Here is a 19,324-nt window from a genome sequence, read left to right as displayed (position 1 = left end):
GATTAAACCCAGGACCTCGTACATGGGAGGCAGGCACTCAACCACTGAGCCATACCTGCTTCCCAGTGAGAATTGGTTTTTTCATTTGTTTGTTTTTAGGAGGTACCAGGGGATTGTACATGGGAAGCAGGTGTTCAGCCACTTGAGCTGCAACTGCTCCCCTCTGTGTTATTTTTTACATGAACCCACATATTTTCCCAAGTCATTTTCATACCTTTCTACTGTTAGCTAAATGAAACTACAATGGTATCTTGAGTCCACATTTTTCCCTGCCAATGATGTTAACTACTAGCTGATGTGGGGTTTTTTCCCAGGAAAAAGGAAAAAAAGAAATGTAGCCGCTAGTGGCTGTAGGGGCTTCTTAGAGTGTTAGAAAGCACCAGTAAGGAAAGAGCTTCCAACAGAATAAACATGATGGAGTATGAAAAGATTGACCATTAAGGGGAAAATCTCATTTTAAAATGTATTAGCTTGCTTTCCAAGTTTTGTTTTTCAGTGGGACAACCCACACCAGGGAAACACTTTTTTCTAATTTTCTAATTTCAGTGGGAAAATAGGACTGATACACAGAATATGAGTGTTTCATTACTCAATATCTGTAATTGTGGAAATTCAGCATATCATCTTCTCCAAAGCCGAGTGTTCTCTTGAAATAACATGTATCAAGTGATCTCCATCATTTCAGGGGATTTAAAGTGGCATTTACAAATTACTGTACAAAGGGTTTTAGACCCATATAAAAGAATTCAAGAAGTTGTAAAATACGAGTTTAGTCCTAGGCTTGATAAGAATATTCTTTAGCTGGTTTGAAAATAAGCGGGGCTTATACAATTTATGAGAATCCAAGATTAAGTAAAGTAGTATAGAAGAGAGCATTCTCAAATTTGATTTCAGACTAGTTTATATAGAAATAGTTTTTTTTTAATTAAGTAACTCTTTTGGAAATATGAGGAACTCTATCACAATAGTAAAAGATGGGATGTTTAGTTTTTTCTGAATTCTAAAATGTTACTGAACAATATAAAAAAACAATATATTTGAAATTTTGTTAATTATATAAGTAACATATGAATATGTTCCTGAAAATTTTAAACAATTTAGAAATAGAGTAAAAGCAGGTGACCCCTTTATCCTACTCATATTTTAAAGTAGTAGATATAAAATGAGAGCAGAATTCTGCTTTTTTCAGAAAAAGAAGGGATAAATGTCAGTCTGATTCTCTTCCTTCCTCCCTTTTTTTCCTTGATGAGTAAATCTGATACATCTTAAATATTCTTAAAGAAGTTCACGGTTTTTTAGATAAACCAGGTTTTCTGAAAATTAATTGTAGGAAAAAGTTAATGAACTTAAACTAAGACACATTCCCTCATCAATTGTGTATGTGTGTGTATAAAATATTTGTTCTTCAACATGTATCTTAGTAAAATAATTCTGTTATTTTTAAAACATCATTCTTTTCTTATTCTGTTAGTTGATTGAATCAACAAGCACAATGGATGGAGCAATTGCTGCTGCTTTGCTGATGTTTGGTGATGCAGGTATGCCTGACTTAGTTTCAAACCATATTGATTTATTTTTTATGTAATAATAATACCATCTTCTCATATTTTAATACCCTTAATATTGTTCTGCAATTTACCAACCACCTTCATGAATCCTTACAGGAATCTGGTGAGGAATTATTATTATACAATTAGGAAGGATACATAAGAAACACGAAAGAAAATAAACCTTCCAAAACTTCACTGTTATGAGATTTGATCTGAAGAAAACAAGCAAATTTAATCATGAGAAAACGCTCCTCATTCTTTTTTGAGGAATTATTAGATTACATTTTTTTAGATGAAGAAACTGAAGCTTAAGAAGATTAACTGACTTACCTGAGCTCATACACCTAGCTTGGGGACCTAGTTTTCAAGGTTGAATTCAACCTATATATCCTTCCTAATTGCATTGTGGTTTTACTTACAGGACTACAAATCTGAATCAGTAGAAACATAATGTCTTGTGGAAAGTGCTAGCTGGTAATCAGCATTCCTTCATTTAGTAAATATTTATGCTATGTTTTAGGCTTTGGATATGACAATGCTTTTGAAGAAGCTAGAAGCATAAGAGCACCTTCTTGTGTTTTGTTCTGTTTTGTTTTTTTTTTCTTAATAAATTCCGTCTTAATTTTTTTTTTTACTTGAACATACCAAAGTATATGACAAAAATCATCTATAAGACCAATATTTTAAAAAGTAAAGGAAGAAAGTAAAGTAAACCCACACTCAAACACTTCTAAGTTTGCTTTGTATCATTATCAACTTTTTCCTAAGTTGATACACACTCCTATAAGTAACAAACACACACTAATATATAGAAGATTACAAAAAGTAATCACATGTTTTTAAGGGTTTTAAAAAACCATTTTTTAAACTTAAGGTATATACAAAAAATAGAAAATAGTGTAATGCATTCCCATGGACCCATCATCCTTTTTCAGCAATTTTCTTCCTGTTTTTACCCCCACAAACATGATTATATTGAAGTAGATTCCAGACAAGGTATTAGTTCATCCATATTAATATTATAAATCTTTCATTTTCTCCAGTTTAAGCAAAAGGACAGAATTGTGTTAAATGTGCTCTCCCTACACAGAATGTCAAGATTGATTCTTGTCTTCCATTTAATAAATGTGTGACCTTAGGCACTGTTCCCCAACTTTTCTGTATCTCTTATTTTCTTAAAGTAAAATAATATAATGAGAGCCCTCTCCTAGTTTGTTGTGAATATGAAGTGATAAAGTTAATGTAAATTTCATAATATAGTGTCTGGTGCATAGTAAAGTATTTAGTAAATGTTAGCATTTATTTGTTATTAAGGGCCATGTTATGATAGAAAATGGTACAGGAAAAGACTGACTATGTCTTTCTCGTTACTGCATCCCTAGCAATTCTTTTTAAAGTGCTCGGGAAAATGGCAGCCTTCTTCAATATTTTTTTAGTTGCAAAATGGTTTGGAAAATTTTACACATTGAAGCAAATGGCTCATCTTTCCCTGGGGATCCAGGATCAAAACTGACAAAGTTCTTTCTCTCTTCTTCCATGTCTATGGAGCTCTCTCTCCTATCCTGTCTTCTTCTGGGTGTGCCCATTTATGTCAGCCCACCAAGGGGCAGGGAATCAACCCTAAGTCACACCCTACTGGCATGGTAAAATAAAAGCGCTAATCTTAACAGGTAATTTAATCAAGACGTGTCAACTGAATCTAATATATCAAAGGGGATCATACCCAGAGAACAGACCAGGTTACAAACAGAATCTTTTTCTTTTTGGGGATTCATAAATAATATCAAACTTCCACAGCATCTTGTCATGTTTATTTCTTTGCTGTTAAACTGCCTGTTTGTCTTCTTTTTCCATATTTTCTTCTTGTAGGTTTATGGCATTTTTTATTTTGAAATATTGAATTTAAATGGATTTTTTTTCATAACACAAGTGGTATTTTATTTTTCTTAACAAATCAGTTTTATTCATATTAATAAAGTGTACAGTTCATCCAAAGTGTACAATCAGTGATAGTTGTTATAATCACATAGTTGAGCATTCATCACTTCAATCATTATTAGAACATTTTCACTATTTCAGTAATAATAATAATAATAGACAAAATTCTTCACCTCTCAGTCTCTCTCTGCTTCCCCTGCTCTACATCACTGCTTTGTCTGGCTTTTCTTGCACAATTATTTATTTATTAAGCCATTTTATTGAGATATATTAACATACCATACGATCTATCTAAAGTGTATAATCAGTGACTTTTAGTGTAATAACAATGTTGCGCATTCATCATCACAAAAGATTTTGGAATTATTTTATTACTCCAAAAAAAATACCACACCCCTTAGCATGCCTTATCTAACCCTACATATCCACTAATTAAATTTCATCTTTATAAATGGATTTATATTTACACTTTATATAAATGGAATCATATAATAATATGTTACACAATGTAGTTTGTTGATAGTAATGCAGTCATACAGTATTTGTCCTTTTGTGACTGGCTTGCTTCACTCAACATAATGTCCTCCAGGTTCATCCATGTTGCCATAGGCTTTATAACTTCATTTCTTCTTATGGCTGCATAATATTCCATTGTATGAATATACGTCAGTTTATTTATCCAGTTATCAGTTGATGGACATCTCGGTTGTTTACAACTTTTGGCAATTGTGAATAACACTGCTATGAACATAAGTGTGCAGATGTCTGTTCGTGTCACTGCTTTCAGTTCTTCTGGGTATATACTCAGTAGTGGTATTGCAGGGTCATGTGGCAAATCTATATTCAACTTCTTTAGGAACTACCAAATAGTCCACAGTGGCAGTACCATTTTGGCATTTCCACCAGCAGTGAATAAGTGTTCCTCTCTCTCCAACACTTGTAGTCCTCTGTCTTTTTAAAAGTGGCCATTCTGATTGGTGTGAAATGATATCTCATTGTAAGTTTGATACGCGTTTCCCTAATCATTAGTGATGTTGAACATTTTTTCTTTTTTTTTTTTTTTTGTCATTTGTATTTCTTCTTTGGACAAATGTCTATTCAAGACTTTTGCCCATTTTTAATTGGGTCATTTGTCTTTTTATTGTTGTGTTGTAACATCTCTTTATATGTCATGGATATTAAACCCTTATTGGACATGTGATTTCCAAATATTGTCTCCCATTGGGTCGGCTGCCTTTTTACTTTTACTTTTAACAAAGTCTTGTGAGGTGCAAAAGTGTTTAATTTTAAGGAAGTCCCATTTATCTATTTTTCCTTTTGTTGTGCATGCTTTGGGTAAGGTCCAAGAAACCACCACCTACCACAAGGTCTTTAGGAGGGTTCTCTACATGTTCTTTTAGTCGTTTTATGATCCTGGCTTTTATATTTAGGTCTTTGATCCATTTTGAGTTGATTTTGTCCAGGGAGTGAGATAGGGGTCCTCTCTTTCATTCTTTTGGTTATAGATACTCAGTTCTCTCAGCACCATTTGTTGAAGAGACTGTTTTGTCTCATCAGCATGGACTTGGTAGGTTTATCAAAAACCAGTTGACTGTAGAGGTAAGGGTCTATTTCTGAACTCTCAATTCTGTTCCACTGATTGATGTGTCTATCTTTATGCCAGTGCCATGCTGGGTTTTTTTTTAACAAATCAATTTTATTGGTACATACTAACAAAGCATACAATTCATCCAAAGTGTATAATCAATGGTATTTGTTTAGACAAATATATCAATAAAAAGGGACAGTCTACCAGGAAGATATAACGGTCATAAATATATATGCACCTAACCAGGATGCCCCAAAATACTTGAGATAAACTCTGGCAAAACTAAAGGGAGAAATAAATATCTCTACAATAACCATTGGAGACTTCAGCATACTACTCAAATCATTAGATAGAGCAATTAGACAGAAGAATAACATAGAAAGAGAGAACTTGAGCAATATGATAAATGAGTTACACCTAATACACATATACAGAACGTTGCATCCAAACTCAGCAGGGTATACAGGTTTCTCAAGTGCCTATGGCTCTTTCTCCAGGGTAGGCCACATTATAGGGTATAATGCAGCTGTCAATAAATATAAAAAGATTGAAATTATACAAAGCACTTTCTCAGATCATAATGGAATGAAACTGGAAATCAATAATAGACAGGAAAGAGGTGAATTTGTGAATGTGTAGAGGCTAAACAACACAATCCCAAATAATCAGTGGGTCAAAGAAGAAATTGCAAGTGAATTCAGTGAATATATTGAGACAAGCAGAAATGAGAATACAACTTATCATAACTTAGGGGACATAATGAAAGCAGTCTTGAGAGGGAACTTTGTAGCACTAAACCACATGTATTAAAAAAGAAGCTAAACTCAAAGATTTAACTGAACAACTAGAGAAACTAGAAAAAGAACAGCAAACTAAACCCAAAGCAAGCAGAAGAAATAATAAAGATTAGAGCAGAAATAAATTAAATTGAGAAAAAAACAATAGAGAAAATCAACAAAACCAAAAGTTGGTTCTTTGAGAAGTTCCATAAAATTGACAACCCCCTAACTAGACTAACAAAGTAAAAAAGAGAGACGATGCAAATAAATACAGTCAGAAATGAAAGGGAGAAGTACAAGTGACCCCGCAGAAATGAAAAGTATTATAAGATGTTATGAGAAACTATGCCAGCAACCTAGACAACCTAGGTGAAATAGATAAATTCCTAGAAATGCACAAACAACCTACTACAAGATAATAGAAGAAATGCCAGAGCTTAACAAACCAATCACATTTAAATAGATTGAATCCATCATAAAAATCTCCCAACAAAGAAAAGTCCAAGACCAGATGGCTTCACAGGTGGATTCTACCTTCTTCAGGATTCAAGAAGAACACCAATCCTGTTTAAACTCTTCTAAAACATTGAAGAGGAGGGAAAATTACCCAACACATTTTATAAAACTAACATCACTGTAATACCAAAGCCAGATGAAGACCTACAAGAAAAGAAAATTAAAGACTAATCTCTAATTGAAGATAGATGCAAAAATTTCTCAACAAAATAATGGCAAATTGAATCCAACAGTATATCAAAAGATATCATGACCAAGTAGGATTTTATTTCTGGTGTGCAAGTCTGGTTCAAATAAGAAAATCAATCAGTGTAATATACCACATTAACAAATTGAAGGGGGAAAAAAAACATGGTCATCTTCAACAGTGCAGAAAAGGCATTTGGCAAAATCCAGCATTTTTTCTTGATTAAAAACACTTCAAAATATAGGAATAGAAAGAAAATTCCTCAGTATGATAAAAGGCATATATGAAAACCCACAGCCAACATCATACTCAATGGGGAATGGTTAAAAAGTTTCCCTCTGAGAACAGGAACAAGACAAGGATGCCCACTGTCACCATTGTTATTCAACATTCTACTAGAAGTTCTAGCTATAGTGATTAGACAAGAAAATAAAATTAAAGGCATCCAAATAGGAAAAGAGGAAGTAAAACTCTAGCTATTTGCAGATAATATGATCCTGTATTTGGAAAATTCTAAATGGAATTTATTTTTATCTAGAGTATAAGGTACAACTTTAACTTACCTTTTTTACCCCCAAAATTGAGACTGTGTACTCCTAATAATGAAATAATGCTCCTAAATAATGCTATTTAGTGTTGGTTTTTAACTTGTTTCCTTTAGTTATGTATCAAATTTTAAATTAATATTATAAGCAGACTAGATTTAGATGTGACTAAGCATTGTATGCTCTTCTGTAAACTTTTGTAAAATTTTAATTTGCATTTTTCCCCACATTTACTTATTAATTGCAAATTTTTGCCTTATAGCCAAGTTATAACATGTAGAGATTTGGTGCCGTAATAGGCAAAAAGGTGTCTAGCAGATATTTAGGGCTGAAAAATTCTTTACTGACAAAAACAAAGTTCTTTTTATTTTGAGGAAAAAATTAAGCTTATCTGGAGGACTGGGATAAATCATCCAGTATAATGCTTTTTTTTTCAGACACAAACTACTATTAACAGTGCTTGCTAAACCCCAACAAATGTGTGGGGGCGATGGTAGTGGGGAAGGGGTTATTGTATTGCCCTCTTTTTAAGTGAATCCTGGAAATTAGTTGGTGTATGCAGAATTATACTTTTACTTTATGAATTGAATCAGGAGAAGAAATTTAAGTATTGATAGTAACATTTAATTTCTATGCTTTAATGTTAATGGCATTCAATTTTATGTAGTAGCCATGATATGAAATTTTCAAGCTTACAATCTAAAAACTGTCATGTATATATTTATTTGAATATTACATTTCTATAAATTTATTTTTAAGTGCATAGTTAGGATACTGATGAAATACTGAAATCTTAACAGATACTTTCATATTAGCATAGCAATATGAAAAGAATTTGTTCTCTGAAAGTGGAAGTATTTAAGAAAAGTGGAAGTATTTAAGAAATAAATATATACAAAGTTTAAATATATAACTTGCTTTCTTAAAATCAGTTAAGATTGAGCTTGGGTTTCCTTTTGGTCATGACAGAATATGCAGATTTCCTCCTCTTGGTATACCCTTCTTTTTAGTTTAATAAGAGCATTAATTTCTTAAGCTGTTTATATTTCAGCTCCTCAATTGTAAAATGAAAATACTGTCTACTCAGTAGATTGGTTGTAAAAAAAATAAATGAAATAACGCTTATAAAAGGCCTTGTGCAAAACCCGATACATAGTAGACAGTTGATTATTGGTGTCGGTGATGCTATTTGGATAATCTACAACTGATAAGACTCAACTTCTTTTTACTGTAAAGTGTTCAGGCACTGAGGAGAACCCCTCCCCAGTGTTATTCTGTAGAATTACTCATCAATTTAGAAATGCATATTTTTTAACATAATATGATCGTTTACCCATACAGTATTATAGTTGTTTCTACTTTGAAAAAAACTAAGAATCTCCCTTCATTTTTCCTTCAATTCTGCTGACATTTTTGTGTATGTGCAATATTCAGGCAGAAGTCAAGAAAACTATCTACATTTATAGACATTATACATTGTATTCATTATAAAAATTTTACCCGTTTAGCATTAAATTGATTCTTACTATTTCTGTGCAAGGTTTAAGTATAGTCTCCTGTTTTTAAAGGTGGTGGACCCAGGAAAAGAAAATTATCTTCTTCTTCAGAGCCATATGAGGAAGATGAATTTAATGATGATCAATCTATAAAAAAGAAAAGAATGGATCATGTAAGTTACATTTCAGTTATAGTGTTAAAAAATTATCTGCGTAAGTAGTGTGTGTTGAGTTTGTGAATATTAAACTTGAAAATCCTCCTAAATGAATCAGTCTTTCTTCCTTTTCACATATAGCTCAGGTTTTTTTGTTTGCATGTAATTTGTGATGGCTTTGCTTTCTTTTAAATTTATCCAGTATCACCTATCTCTGAGCTATAATATTAATTTTTTAAGGTATTTTAGTGGTATGGTAACATAATATGGGGGGAAAATTTATTTTTTAATTAAACTTTATATCAGTGAAGGTATGCATACACACGGTTGTATAACACTTAAAAAAGACAGCTGTTCCATACCACCATTGCCACCATTTCCCATTTCTCAGGGGCAACTATTTATAGCTCTTCTAGATGACTTATTCTTTAATTATCCCTTTGTCTAAAAATAATAGCATTTTGCCTTTATTGGGTTGCTCTAGTTTTCCATTAACTTTATTTTTGGTCATGTGATATTTGTATATGTACATATAAAACTATCACTGTAAGAAACGTTTACAATTAGTTTCTGAATCTGGCTCAGTCCATTGATGTTAAATACAAAATGAAAAGATTGCAAAAATAAGAATATACACATTGAAAGAGCTTATTACAATATAAAATTATTGAGGTCTGATCAGCTGCCTTCATTGTTTCAGTTAGCTTTTGCTGGAAGCATGATACCAGAAATGGGTTGACTTTTACAATGGGGGTTTATTTGGCTTACAAGGCTGTGAAACTGTCCAAATCAAGACTTCATTGAGCAATGTTTTTCTCCTCAAAGACTGATTGCTGGCCATCCTGGACTCCTCTGTCACATGGCAAAGCACATGACAGTATATTCTGGGACACCCACCTCCCCCTCCGGGCTTCCTTGCCTTTAGCTTCCTGCTTCATGGCTTTCTCTGATTCTGTGTCCTGTTGATTTCAGCTTCCTGCTTCTGAGCTTTCTCTTCCGAGCTTCTTGGGGTTTTTCTCTATGCTTCTTTCCCCGTGTTCATCCTGTTTATAAATGAACCCAGTAAGAAGATTAAGACTCACCTGGGTCATGCCCTACTGAAGTACTCTAATCAGAAGGTCCCACCTACAATGGGTTTATACCAAAAGGAATGGATTAGCTCTAAGGACATGGTTTTCTGGGGTATATATAGTCTCAAACTACCATACTCATCTTCTTTGATGGGGGATGAAGGTTTACTGGTTCCTGGCATTTTTTGGGGAATGTGGAATACTGGATATTTGTTATTCAATCCCTGACATAATCAGGTTAGGTGAGCTGGCAACAGGCAAGACCAGGTTGGATGTTTTGGGTTAAACAGTGATTGCGGGGGACTACCTCACCCAGCAGAGTTAAGTTTTTCATTGGCACAGAACCCACCTTGAGCTCAAGGATCTGGCAAGTCAGTAAGCAGGGAGAGATTGGGCATCTGAGTGGACAGGACCAAGCTGTATAAGGTAAGGAACCCTCCAGCAAAAGAAAAAGGGGTCCAAGTTCATCCTTCCAGGAAAGAATTTTCAGAGTAATTTCCACTCCCTCAGGTTTGTACTTGTCCCTTTTTTCTAAGACTTTGTGTCAGTTGCTTTTTTTTAGATTGATTTATTTTATTTCTCTCCCCTCCTCCCTCCCCCCCCCCCGTTGTCTGCTCTCTGTGTCTATTTGCTATATTATCACATGCAATGTATATTATATGCACATGGATTCCATACACATAAGTGCATGTATACTCAGGTACATACATATTAGAATGATAGAAAATTCTGGAGTTACACACTCTAGATCTAAACACATTTGACATGCAGGACATTCTCTAGAATTTGTAACTTGGTCAAGCTCTCTTGGGAGGAAGGCAAACGCACATCAAATCCTAGCAAAAGGAAGACATGGGAGAGAGGAGACCCAGGAGAATAGCATTGGGAAGGGAGATTCTTTCCCCACTGACCTGGGGTGGGGGCGGAGCTGGCAAAAATAGGTAGCCTCAGTTTGGACTTTTTTGTTTTTTGTTTGCTTTTAGGATGTACTGGGGATTGAACCTGGGACCTTGTGTGTGGGAGGCAGGAGCTCAACCACTTGAGCTACAGCTCCTCCCTCACAATTTGGTTTTAGTAAGGCACAGTTCAATAGCAGGTACTAATAGTTATGAACACATTGCTGCTGGCTCTTTCTAGTTGCGATTTTACTATATCTGTCTAAACAGAAGGAAAGGCTGCCTTGTGTACACATGTGCACCAGAAAACTTGATTTTATGAATGGAATTACTAAGAGGCATCTCAGTAAATCATGTTTCCAAACATAGTCCCTCCCTACTGCATTCATAGCAACACAATATCTCCTTGGTAATCAAAATCAGAATTAATAAACCCAATGAGCATTTTCCTTTGCCTTAGGAGCTTAAGAAACCAAATAGCCAAGTGTCAGTCTCGATCCTAATTTAATGAGACAATTGTTATGTCGCCTGGTGGAAGCATTATTCCTTTGGGAACTAATACTGATGACAAGTAAAAATTCTGTCAGTGGATTTTTAGGTGTGATAGATGGCTGTAATGTGAGGGAAGAGGCCCACGCTTTAGTTTCCAGGCCCATGTTTAATGGCTTTGGGAAAAGCAGCATTGTATATTGATTGCTAATTAAAAGTATGTACATCTCATTGTACATCACATCAGTCTCGTAGGGTGTTTTCTCAAAGTTCACATACTGAATTTTCAGTAACCTGTTGTATTCTTCAAGCCAATTTTGCTTCTGGGTGTTGGCACATTTTGAAATCAGTGAACTCCATGGGCATGAATGCTTTCAGTGAAATGCACTTTGCTTTCAGTGAAATTAGCTTCCTGGTCAGAAACACTGTTGTGTCACAATGTACTGTGACTTCGAATAAGGCTTTTCATAAAGCTATATATGGTGATATTGCCAGAACCAAGTGGAAAGGGAAGGCAAATTCATACTCTGAGTAGGTGTCTATTACTGTCTCTTTTGTAATGAAAGGTGTCCAGTGTAATCAACCTGCTACCAGACAATTGACTGAACCTCCTGAAGAACAGTGCTATAATGGGGACTCATTGTTGGCCTCTGCTCTTGGTAGATTGGTTACTCACCATTTGGTAGCCAGATATATCTTGTGGGAAAGTATCTTATTACTAATTCCTGTGCATACCTTTCATCCCTTTTGCTTTGACCACTTTGGATATGGTCTGATTGAGCAAGCATCCAAGTGGTAAGGTGTTTGGTGTTCACATTATGAATCGTTTCATCCACTTGATTATTAAAATCTCCACTGTAGTAGAAGCCCTTTGCTGAACATTCACATGGAATCTATTATCCTCACATTCTATTCTCATTTTGAAAAGTTCAATAGTGTACCCGTTCAGACTTCTTGGTCACTGATCTTCCTTTCTTGTTCCTCTTCTTAGTCACTGCCATGTTATATCATTGAACTGGACCTCAGTCTTTTTTTCATACAAAATGGACAATAAGATGTACTGTTCAGAGTTTTGCATTGCCCTTCAGGGCTACTCTCTTAAGTGGGTTTCTGTTAGAGCAGCAGTTCCCTTTTGACTGGCTCTAGCAGTTAGGCAAACACTTTGTAAAACAAGTTGAAGGTTTTGCGTCTTTTCTCACCATGAAGAATTCCCCATAGTACTGTAGATTTTGGTTGAAGGAGGGGCAGCGGAGAATTAGGAGTAGACACCATATAAGTCTGAACCATCTGCACATGTAAGTTGTTTGAGCCTTTTGAACCTGCTCAAGTCCAATCTCAAGTATACCAATTACATTTAATGATTGGTTCTTGCTGCACATAGTCAACTCTAGGCTTAGTGGATTGGGTTTTGGATCACGTAACGTAACAACTCAAGTCTCATGGTTACTTGATGTCCCTTAATCAGCCATTTTGTTTATAAACAGGATTCACTATCAGATTAATAGCCTTTCACAAAAAGGAGTCAGTTCTATTCCTGTTTTTAAAACGTAAGTTTGTTCCAATGCAATAAAATATTAGGGAACAATTTAGAGAGCATGACCTGAATTTTGTATTTGCTTGTGTGTAGTTTTGCTTGTGAGAAATACCAGGTAAACCCAGAAAAATGCACCCAGCTGAATCAAGCCATATAGGCATACCCAAAATGCATATCCTTCACACATCTTCCTAGTACCTCATTTTACCACGTGTTATCCTACAAAGTTTTGCTTTGCTTTCTTTTCACACTTGTGAAAAAATACTCATTCAACATCCCAAACATACTTAAGCATCCTGATTCAAAATGTCATGCAGTGTATGCAAAAGAAAAGTCTTAAGTATTGAGATGATGCTTGAAATAATAAAACATAATGAAAGAAAAGGTAATGTGATAGGATATGAGCAATGGGCATAAAAGAAAGACACATTATGGACCATCAGAGACAGTGCCATGAAAATAAAAGTATATGGCTGGAACAGTTGAAAGTGTTGTGAAGTCAACAAGAACAAGGCCTAGAGAAATAGAAGAAAAGATTGTTGAGCAACCTTTCTCATAGATATCACCATATCCTGCAGAAGTGGCTCCTTTTAGTTGTAGCTGTGACCGATTTGGTGATTTCAAATAGTGTTATAATTTCTAAATCCTTGAATTCTTTGGGAAGGTCAGGAAAGCAAATGAGAACACTGTAAAAGAATTTTCAGTAGTAATACAGAAGTAACTTGAAGTAACAACTGTGTATTGGATCAGATTTTCAGTTTTGATGCATTCATACCTGTTATGAATGCATGTATCAAAAGAACTACATCTCAAAGACAGAAAACATGCTCCAGCATTTAAGGCTTTGAAAGGTAGCATAACTGTGATGGTTAGCCCTAGTACCCGGTGAAGGCTTGAAGGTGAAGCCAGTAGTGGTTTATCACTTACCAAACTGCAAGCCTTTTAAAAGGAGTTGACAAAGTTGCTTTGGAATTCACTACAGGCTTGCAAAAAAGGATAGAAGACTACCCAAATTTCCATTAATATTTTTACTGAATTCTTTCTTGTTACAGAATATTATTGCACAAACAAAAACTCAAGTTTCTTGGTCACTTATGTCCCTTAATCAACCATTTTGTTTGTAACAGCACTCACTATCAAATTAATAGCCTTTCTGAAAAACCAAAGAAAGTAGCTTTTTAATGCACCAAACTTTTCTTCCATAATAGCTGAACTCAACTCAGATGTCAAATTTCATCTTCTTGCATCCAAAAACACCTACTTGACACAGACCCTTGTGTGATGATAATAATATTAATGGCTTACTATTTAAGGTGAACATTGAAGTTGTTAATTGCTGTTACTAAAGGTGAGAATATAAAAATGGTTATAGAATTTTGGAGACTGATATCAGAATGTCTGTTCATACCTTTGTAGAAGCCTGGAATGATACAGCAAAAGAGTGTTTGCATTATGTTTGGTGGGAAATTCTCCTTGACTTGATTTGTGATTTTAAAGGATTTGATCCTTTAGAGAAATTTTGAAAAGTCAAATTGTAATGTGTTGATCTAGAAAACATATTGGATCTAAGGAAGTAGAAAACTGTAGCCGTTCCAGTGCCCACATCCATAAGCAAACTTCAAGTCATATTCTGCCATATCCACAATACCACATCCACAAGTAAACCTCATATTGTATCATGCCATATTGATGGTAGTATTTATGTGTTTCTTCACCATTTAGCATGTGTAAAACTGTACTGTCATTTTTCTTAGGTTTTTTCCTTTTTTTTTTTTTTGAAGTTTTCAAGTGTTATGTATCTTAACATGATTTTTTCTCATAAATGCTGTGTTTTTTATTTTTGCAATTTTGCACAGCATGGTTATTTTTAGAAATGCATATGTCATCTTATATAGTAGAACTGACTGTAGGTACCAGCGGAAGAGAATATGATTTTGCTTCTAATCTGTTTGGATCTCTGCTGTGATATTTTCCTGTAGGAACTTGACAGAGTCTTCATATGGCTTCTTTACTTACACAGATTTTTGAGAAATCATTGCATCTGCTGCTCATGCGACCTAAGAGGATTAACACGTTGTACTATGCCCCCAATGTGCTGCAGAGCCTTCTCTTAATCTGGGTCCCATTCATAACTGATGGTTTTAGGAGCTACCTGGTAAAGCAGTATGCACCCTAATGAAGTATACCTTGCTTCAGTATCTCAAAAGCCCCACCAAATGCTATGACTCTTTCTTAGAGACAACAAAATGCAACTCTTTTCTTTTTTCTTTTCTTTCTCTTTTCTTTTCTCTTTTTCTAGCAAATTTCACAATGTATTACAAACTGGATTCATAAAATTCAGGAGAGTGGAGGGCCCCTGAATTTGCAGGTGATTGTTCTCCCCATTCTTTGTCATACATATATCTTACTAAGGCCATCTTAAATACCTGCTCCTTCCCGCTTTTAGCAAGTCCAGTCAAAATCGTGACTTCAATGTAGAGGATCAAAGTGATATTCTGTGGACCATGCAAAACTATCAAGGTCCTTGAGTACAGTATTATGAAAGAGAACAGGAGGGTTGCCATAGCTTTGAAGACAGCAAAGGCTAGTGCTCACCCTGCCTAGGTGAAAGCAAATTGCTTCTATTTGTCTTTATTCATTGGATAAAGAAAACAGCATCCACCAGATTAATAACTGCATAAATATACTGATTTGCTCCAATAAAAGTACCATATCTGGTATAGCAGTTGCAATTGGGGTCATCACCTGATTGTTTATAATAACCTGAAATAAGTCTCTGACATTCATCCAGCTTTTGTATAGATGAAGGAAGCTTATTACATTGGGATGAGATGGTAATCTTTGTCATCACATCATCATCATCATCATCATTTTGCTCAAAGGACAATTCTAGGGACTTTGGCTTGGTATTTCCTATTTGCCCTTATTCCATGTAATCAGGGAGCCAATATGGGATTTCTCCCAGTTCCAAATATGTCTGTTTCAACTATGATTTCTGAAACCAGAGAAATAACCATAAGAATCATTCATACCATATGTGATCTTTTGTATCTGTCTTCTGTCATTTAGTATAGTGTCATTGAGGTTCATCCATATTATGGCATGTATCAAAACTTCATTCCTTTTTTATGGATGAATAATATTCCACTGTATGTGTATACCACATTTTGATTATCCATTCATCCATTGGTTGCCATTTGGGTTGTTTCTACTTTTTGACTATTATGAATAGTGTTGCTGTGAATATCCATATGAAGGTATTTTTTTGAGTACCTATTTCAGTTCTTTTGCATATTTACGTAGGAGTGGAGTTGCTAGGCTGTAGGGCAATTTTATATTTAACTTTGGAAAAACTGCCAAATTCTTTTCCATAGGGGCTGAACAATTTTACATTGTCACCAGCAATGTATGAGTGTTCCAGTTTCTCCACCAACACTTTTTTGGGTTTTTTAATTTGTTTCTTTTCCATCCTGTGGGTGTGAATTGGTATCTCGTTATGCTTTTGATTTTATTTCCCTAATGACTAATGATATTGAGCATCTTTTCATGTGCTTGTTGACCATTTGTATATCTTCTTTGAGAAAACATATTGAAGTCCTTTGCCCATTTTTAAATTAAGTTGTTTGCCTTTTTTGTTGTTGAGTTTTAAGAGCCCAAGCCCTGCATAATGAACTAGTTCATTAAAAATCAAGTCTTTCTTATTCTTAAGCATTTCTTGCCTTTCTATTACCCAGTCTTTTGTACTCATAATTTTATCTTTCTTTCTCTTTGTGTTATTACTTCAGACATTTAACCTTAGCTTAGCCTCCTAGGGCGCTTAGCAATTTTTGACTAATTAACTTCCTCACTCAGCTAAGGATATTAGAATTACCTTGCACACAATCTGCATGTTTTTCCTTCCACAGCTTTTACATAGCATGCTTCCTCATTAAAACAGATGTGCCCCTTTCTTCTTTCTTTGAAACCTTGTTTCATCATTTTAGCTTCAGTTTCTTCCCTCCCTTTATCTCATTCCTCTTTTCCTACAGATACTATTGATGGTTTTACTATACTAAGGTGACCTGCCTTCAGCTGTGCTATTTTAAGTCACAATTTTATTCCTTTCATTTTAAAAAAGTAGTTTCCCTTCCTTCTACCCTTTTATTTCACCTCTTCTGTATTCTAGAATGACCTTGAATTTTAGAGTTAGCCATGACTGACTTTGAATCTTGTGTTAACTGTTCACTAGCTGTGTAACTTGGGCAAGTTAGTCAAAATCTCAAAGCCTCAGTTATTATTCTATTGTACAGTTTTACTCTAAAAAATAAGGGAAAATACATAGACCAAGCCTTAATATATTAAAAACTCAGTAAATGGTAGCCGTGTTACTCACATTTCTCCGTTATTTCCCTCTTCCACTGAAGGTAGATGCCCCATTACCCTTAAAGCCTTATTTAAATCATATGTTTATACTGCTTAAAGAGTTAATCTTCGATGTAATTTTTAGCATTATATTCAGTCTTTGCCAAAGTTCTAAAGGCTGGTACCTACACAATATTTTTTTAAATGCATTTAGCCCCCAGACACATACTTTCACAGATGCTGTTTCTAGAAATGAAGCTAAAGCATATTTATGTTATTACATTTTTTACGTTAATTTAATGAAAAATATTGAATAAATAATTTATTTGTTCATTAAACAATATTGTGGAGTGACGCTTCCCCATGTATGAAAATTGAAGGTAGTGGAAATGCATTCCAGGAAGAGAAAGCAAAGTACAAATCCCCTGAGGTGAAAGTGTTCTTGCCATGATCTGGGAATTATAAGCAAGCAAGAATTCCAGAGTGACATAGGAAATAAAGTCAGAGAGGAGATTTGGTTGGGATCTGGTCCAGATCACAGAGGGTCTTTTAGGTCAGTTGTATGGTGTTTGAATTTTACCCTGAGTAAGATGGGAAACCATTGGAGGTTTGTGAGGAGAAAAAGGAGAGACATAGTCATGTTTACATTTTAAAAGGATCACTCTCGGGAAGCGGACTTGGCCCGGTGGATAGGGCTTCTGAATACCGCATGGGAAGTCCGCAGTTCCAACCCCGGGCCTCCTTGACCCGTGTGGAGCTGGCCCACACGCAGTGCTGACGCGCAAGGAGTGTCGTAGCAGGGGTGCCCCCCGCGTAGGGGAGCCTCATGGGCAAGGAGTGCGCCCTGTAAAGAGAGCCGCCCAGCGTGAAAGAAAGTACAGCCTGCCCAGGAATGATGCCACACACACAGAGAACTGATGCAGCAAGATGACGCAACGAAAAGAAACACAGATTCCCATGCCGCTAACAACAACAGAAGCAGACAACAAGAAGAATACGCAGCAAATGGACACAGAGAACAGGCATCTGGGGCGGGGGGTGGGGAAGGGGAGAGAAATAAATAAAATAAACCTTTAAAAAAAAAAAGGATCACTTCTCACTGTTCTTTTGATAATAAACTTTGGAGTTAAGAATAGAGACAAGGAAATCAGTTAAGTGTTTTTTCAGTGTTTCAGGGGAAAGATGATGGTAGCTTTGGACAATACAGGCAGTGGAAATGACGAGAAGTGATAGAATTCTAGATATGTTTTCAGGGCAGCACTAATAGGATATGCTAGTGGATTGGCTAGGTGGCATAAGGTAAAACTTGTACTCGGGTAACTTCTAGACTTCTGTACATCTGAAAGTATGGAGTTGCCAGTTTACTGATAAAGACTATGATGAGTGGGTTTGGGGTAAGAAAATACAGGATTTATTGAGGGTTTTTGTTTTCCATGTTAATTTAAGATACCTAGTGGCTATCTAAATATAAATGTTTAGTAGACAACTGGTTATGCAAGTCTAGAGTTCTGAGGAAACAGTCCTGGCTGGAGTTATAAATGCAGATTGTATTTAAAGCCACACTTAGGAGAATGTATGTGAAAAGAGAGGGGCCAGGAACTAAGCTTTGGGGCAGTAAATTAAGATTCTACAGGGTTAAGTGGAATCAAAAAAGATAATTGAGAAAGAGTGGTCCATGAAGAATGATGAGAACCAAGATGGTTGAGCCTAAAGCCTGATTGGAGTGGGGTCATTAGAATGAATTACAATTATAAACAACCTATTTAAAGAGTTTTTGTATGAAGGGAAGCAGAGAAATGTATCTGTAGCTAGAGATGGATATCAGATTAAAAGGTTTTGTTCTATTTGGTTTAAGATGGGATATATCATTCCATGTAGGTGTGCTGACGGGAATAATCAAAAGAAAGAGGGAGAGCCTATGGTGCAGGATAGAGGGAATGGTTGCTAGAGCGGAGCACCCAAGTAGGTGAGAAGAGATGGGACCTGGTGAATTAAAATAAAAACGGTGAACCTCAGGTAATATTTGATAGTTTTTCCAGAATAGCAGGAAGGGAAGCAGTTTATGGTTAGATACGTATTGGTAGGTGGATACAGGTAGACATGGTCTTCTGATTTTTTTCTGTTTACATTAAATGAATAGTTTGGATTGTGTATAGAAGAAATACATACGGGAAAAAAACCAGAAATGTGGTATGTGAATAGATTAGGAAGTACTTATATGGAGTTAAACACATTAGTTT

The 19,324-nt window shown here is 35.3% G+C and overlaps 1 protein-coding gene across 4 annotated transcripts in view; it reads left to right on the top strand.

Annotated features, from left to right (window-relative positions):
* Window positions 1-19,324, top strand: part of SMARCAD1 (SNF2 related chromatin remodeling ATPase with DExD box 1) — an 82,944-nt gene that overhangs the window by 23,098 nt on the left and 40,522 nt on the right. For all 4 annotated transcript variants that reach the window (XM_004470377.4, XM_058295403.2, XM_004470376.4 and 1 more), the window contains 2 exons: window positions 1,472-1,538; window positions 8,672-8,772. In XM_004470377.4, the coding sequence (XP_004470434.1) occupies window positions 1,472-1,538; window positions 8,672-8,772 (168 nt within the window). The remainder of the gene's footprint in view (window positions 1-1,471; window positions 1,539-8,671; window positions 8,773-19,324) is intronic.

This window comes from Dasypus novemcinctus, chromosome 1 (assembly GCF_030445035.2).
Source record: "Dasypus novemcinctus isolate mDasNov1 chromosome 1, mDasNov1.1.hap2, whole genome shotgun sequence".
NCBI lineage: Eukaryota > Metazoa > Chordata > Mammalia > Cingulata > Dasypodidae > Dasypus > Dasypus novemcinctus.
Note: the sequence above shows the minus strand (reverse complement) of the source record. Positions and strands in the feature narration are given on the sequence as shown.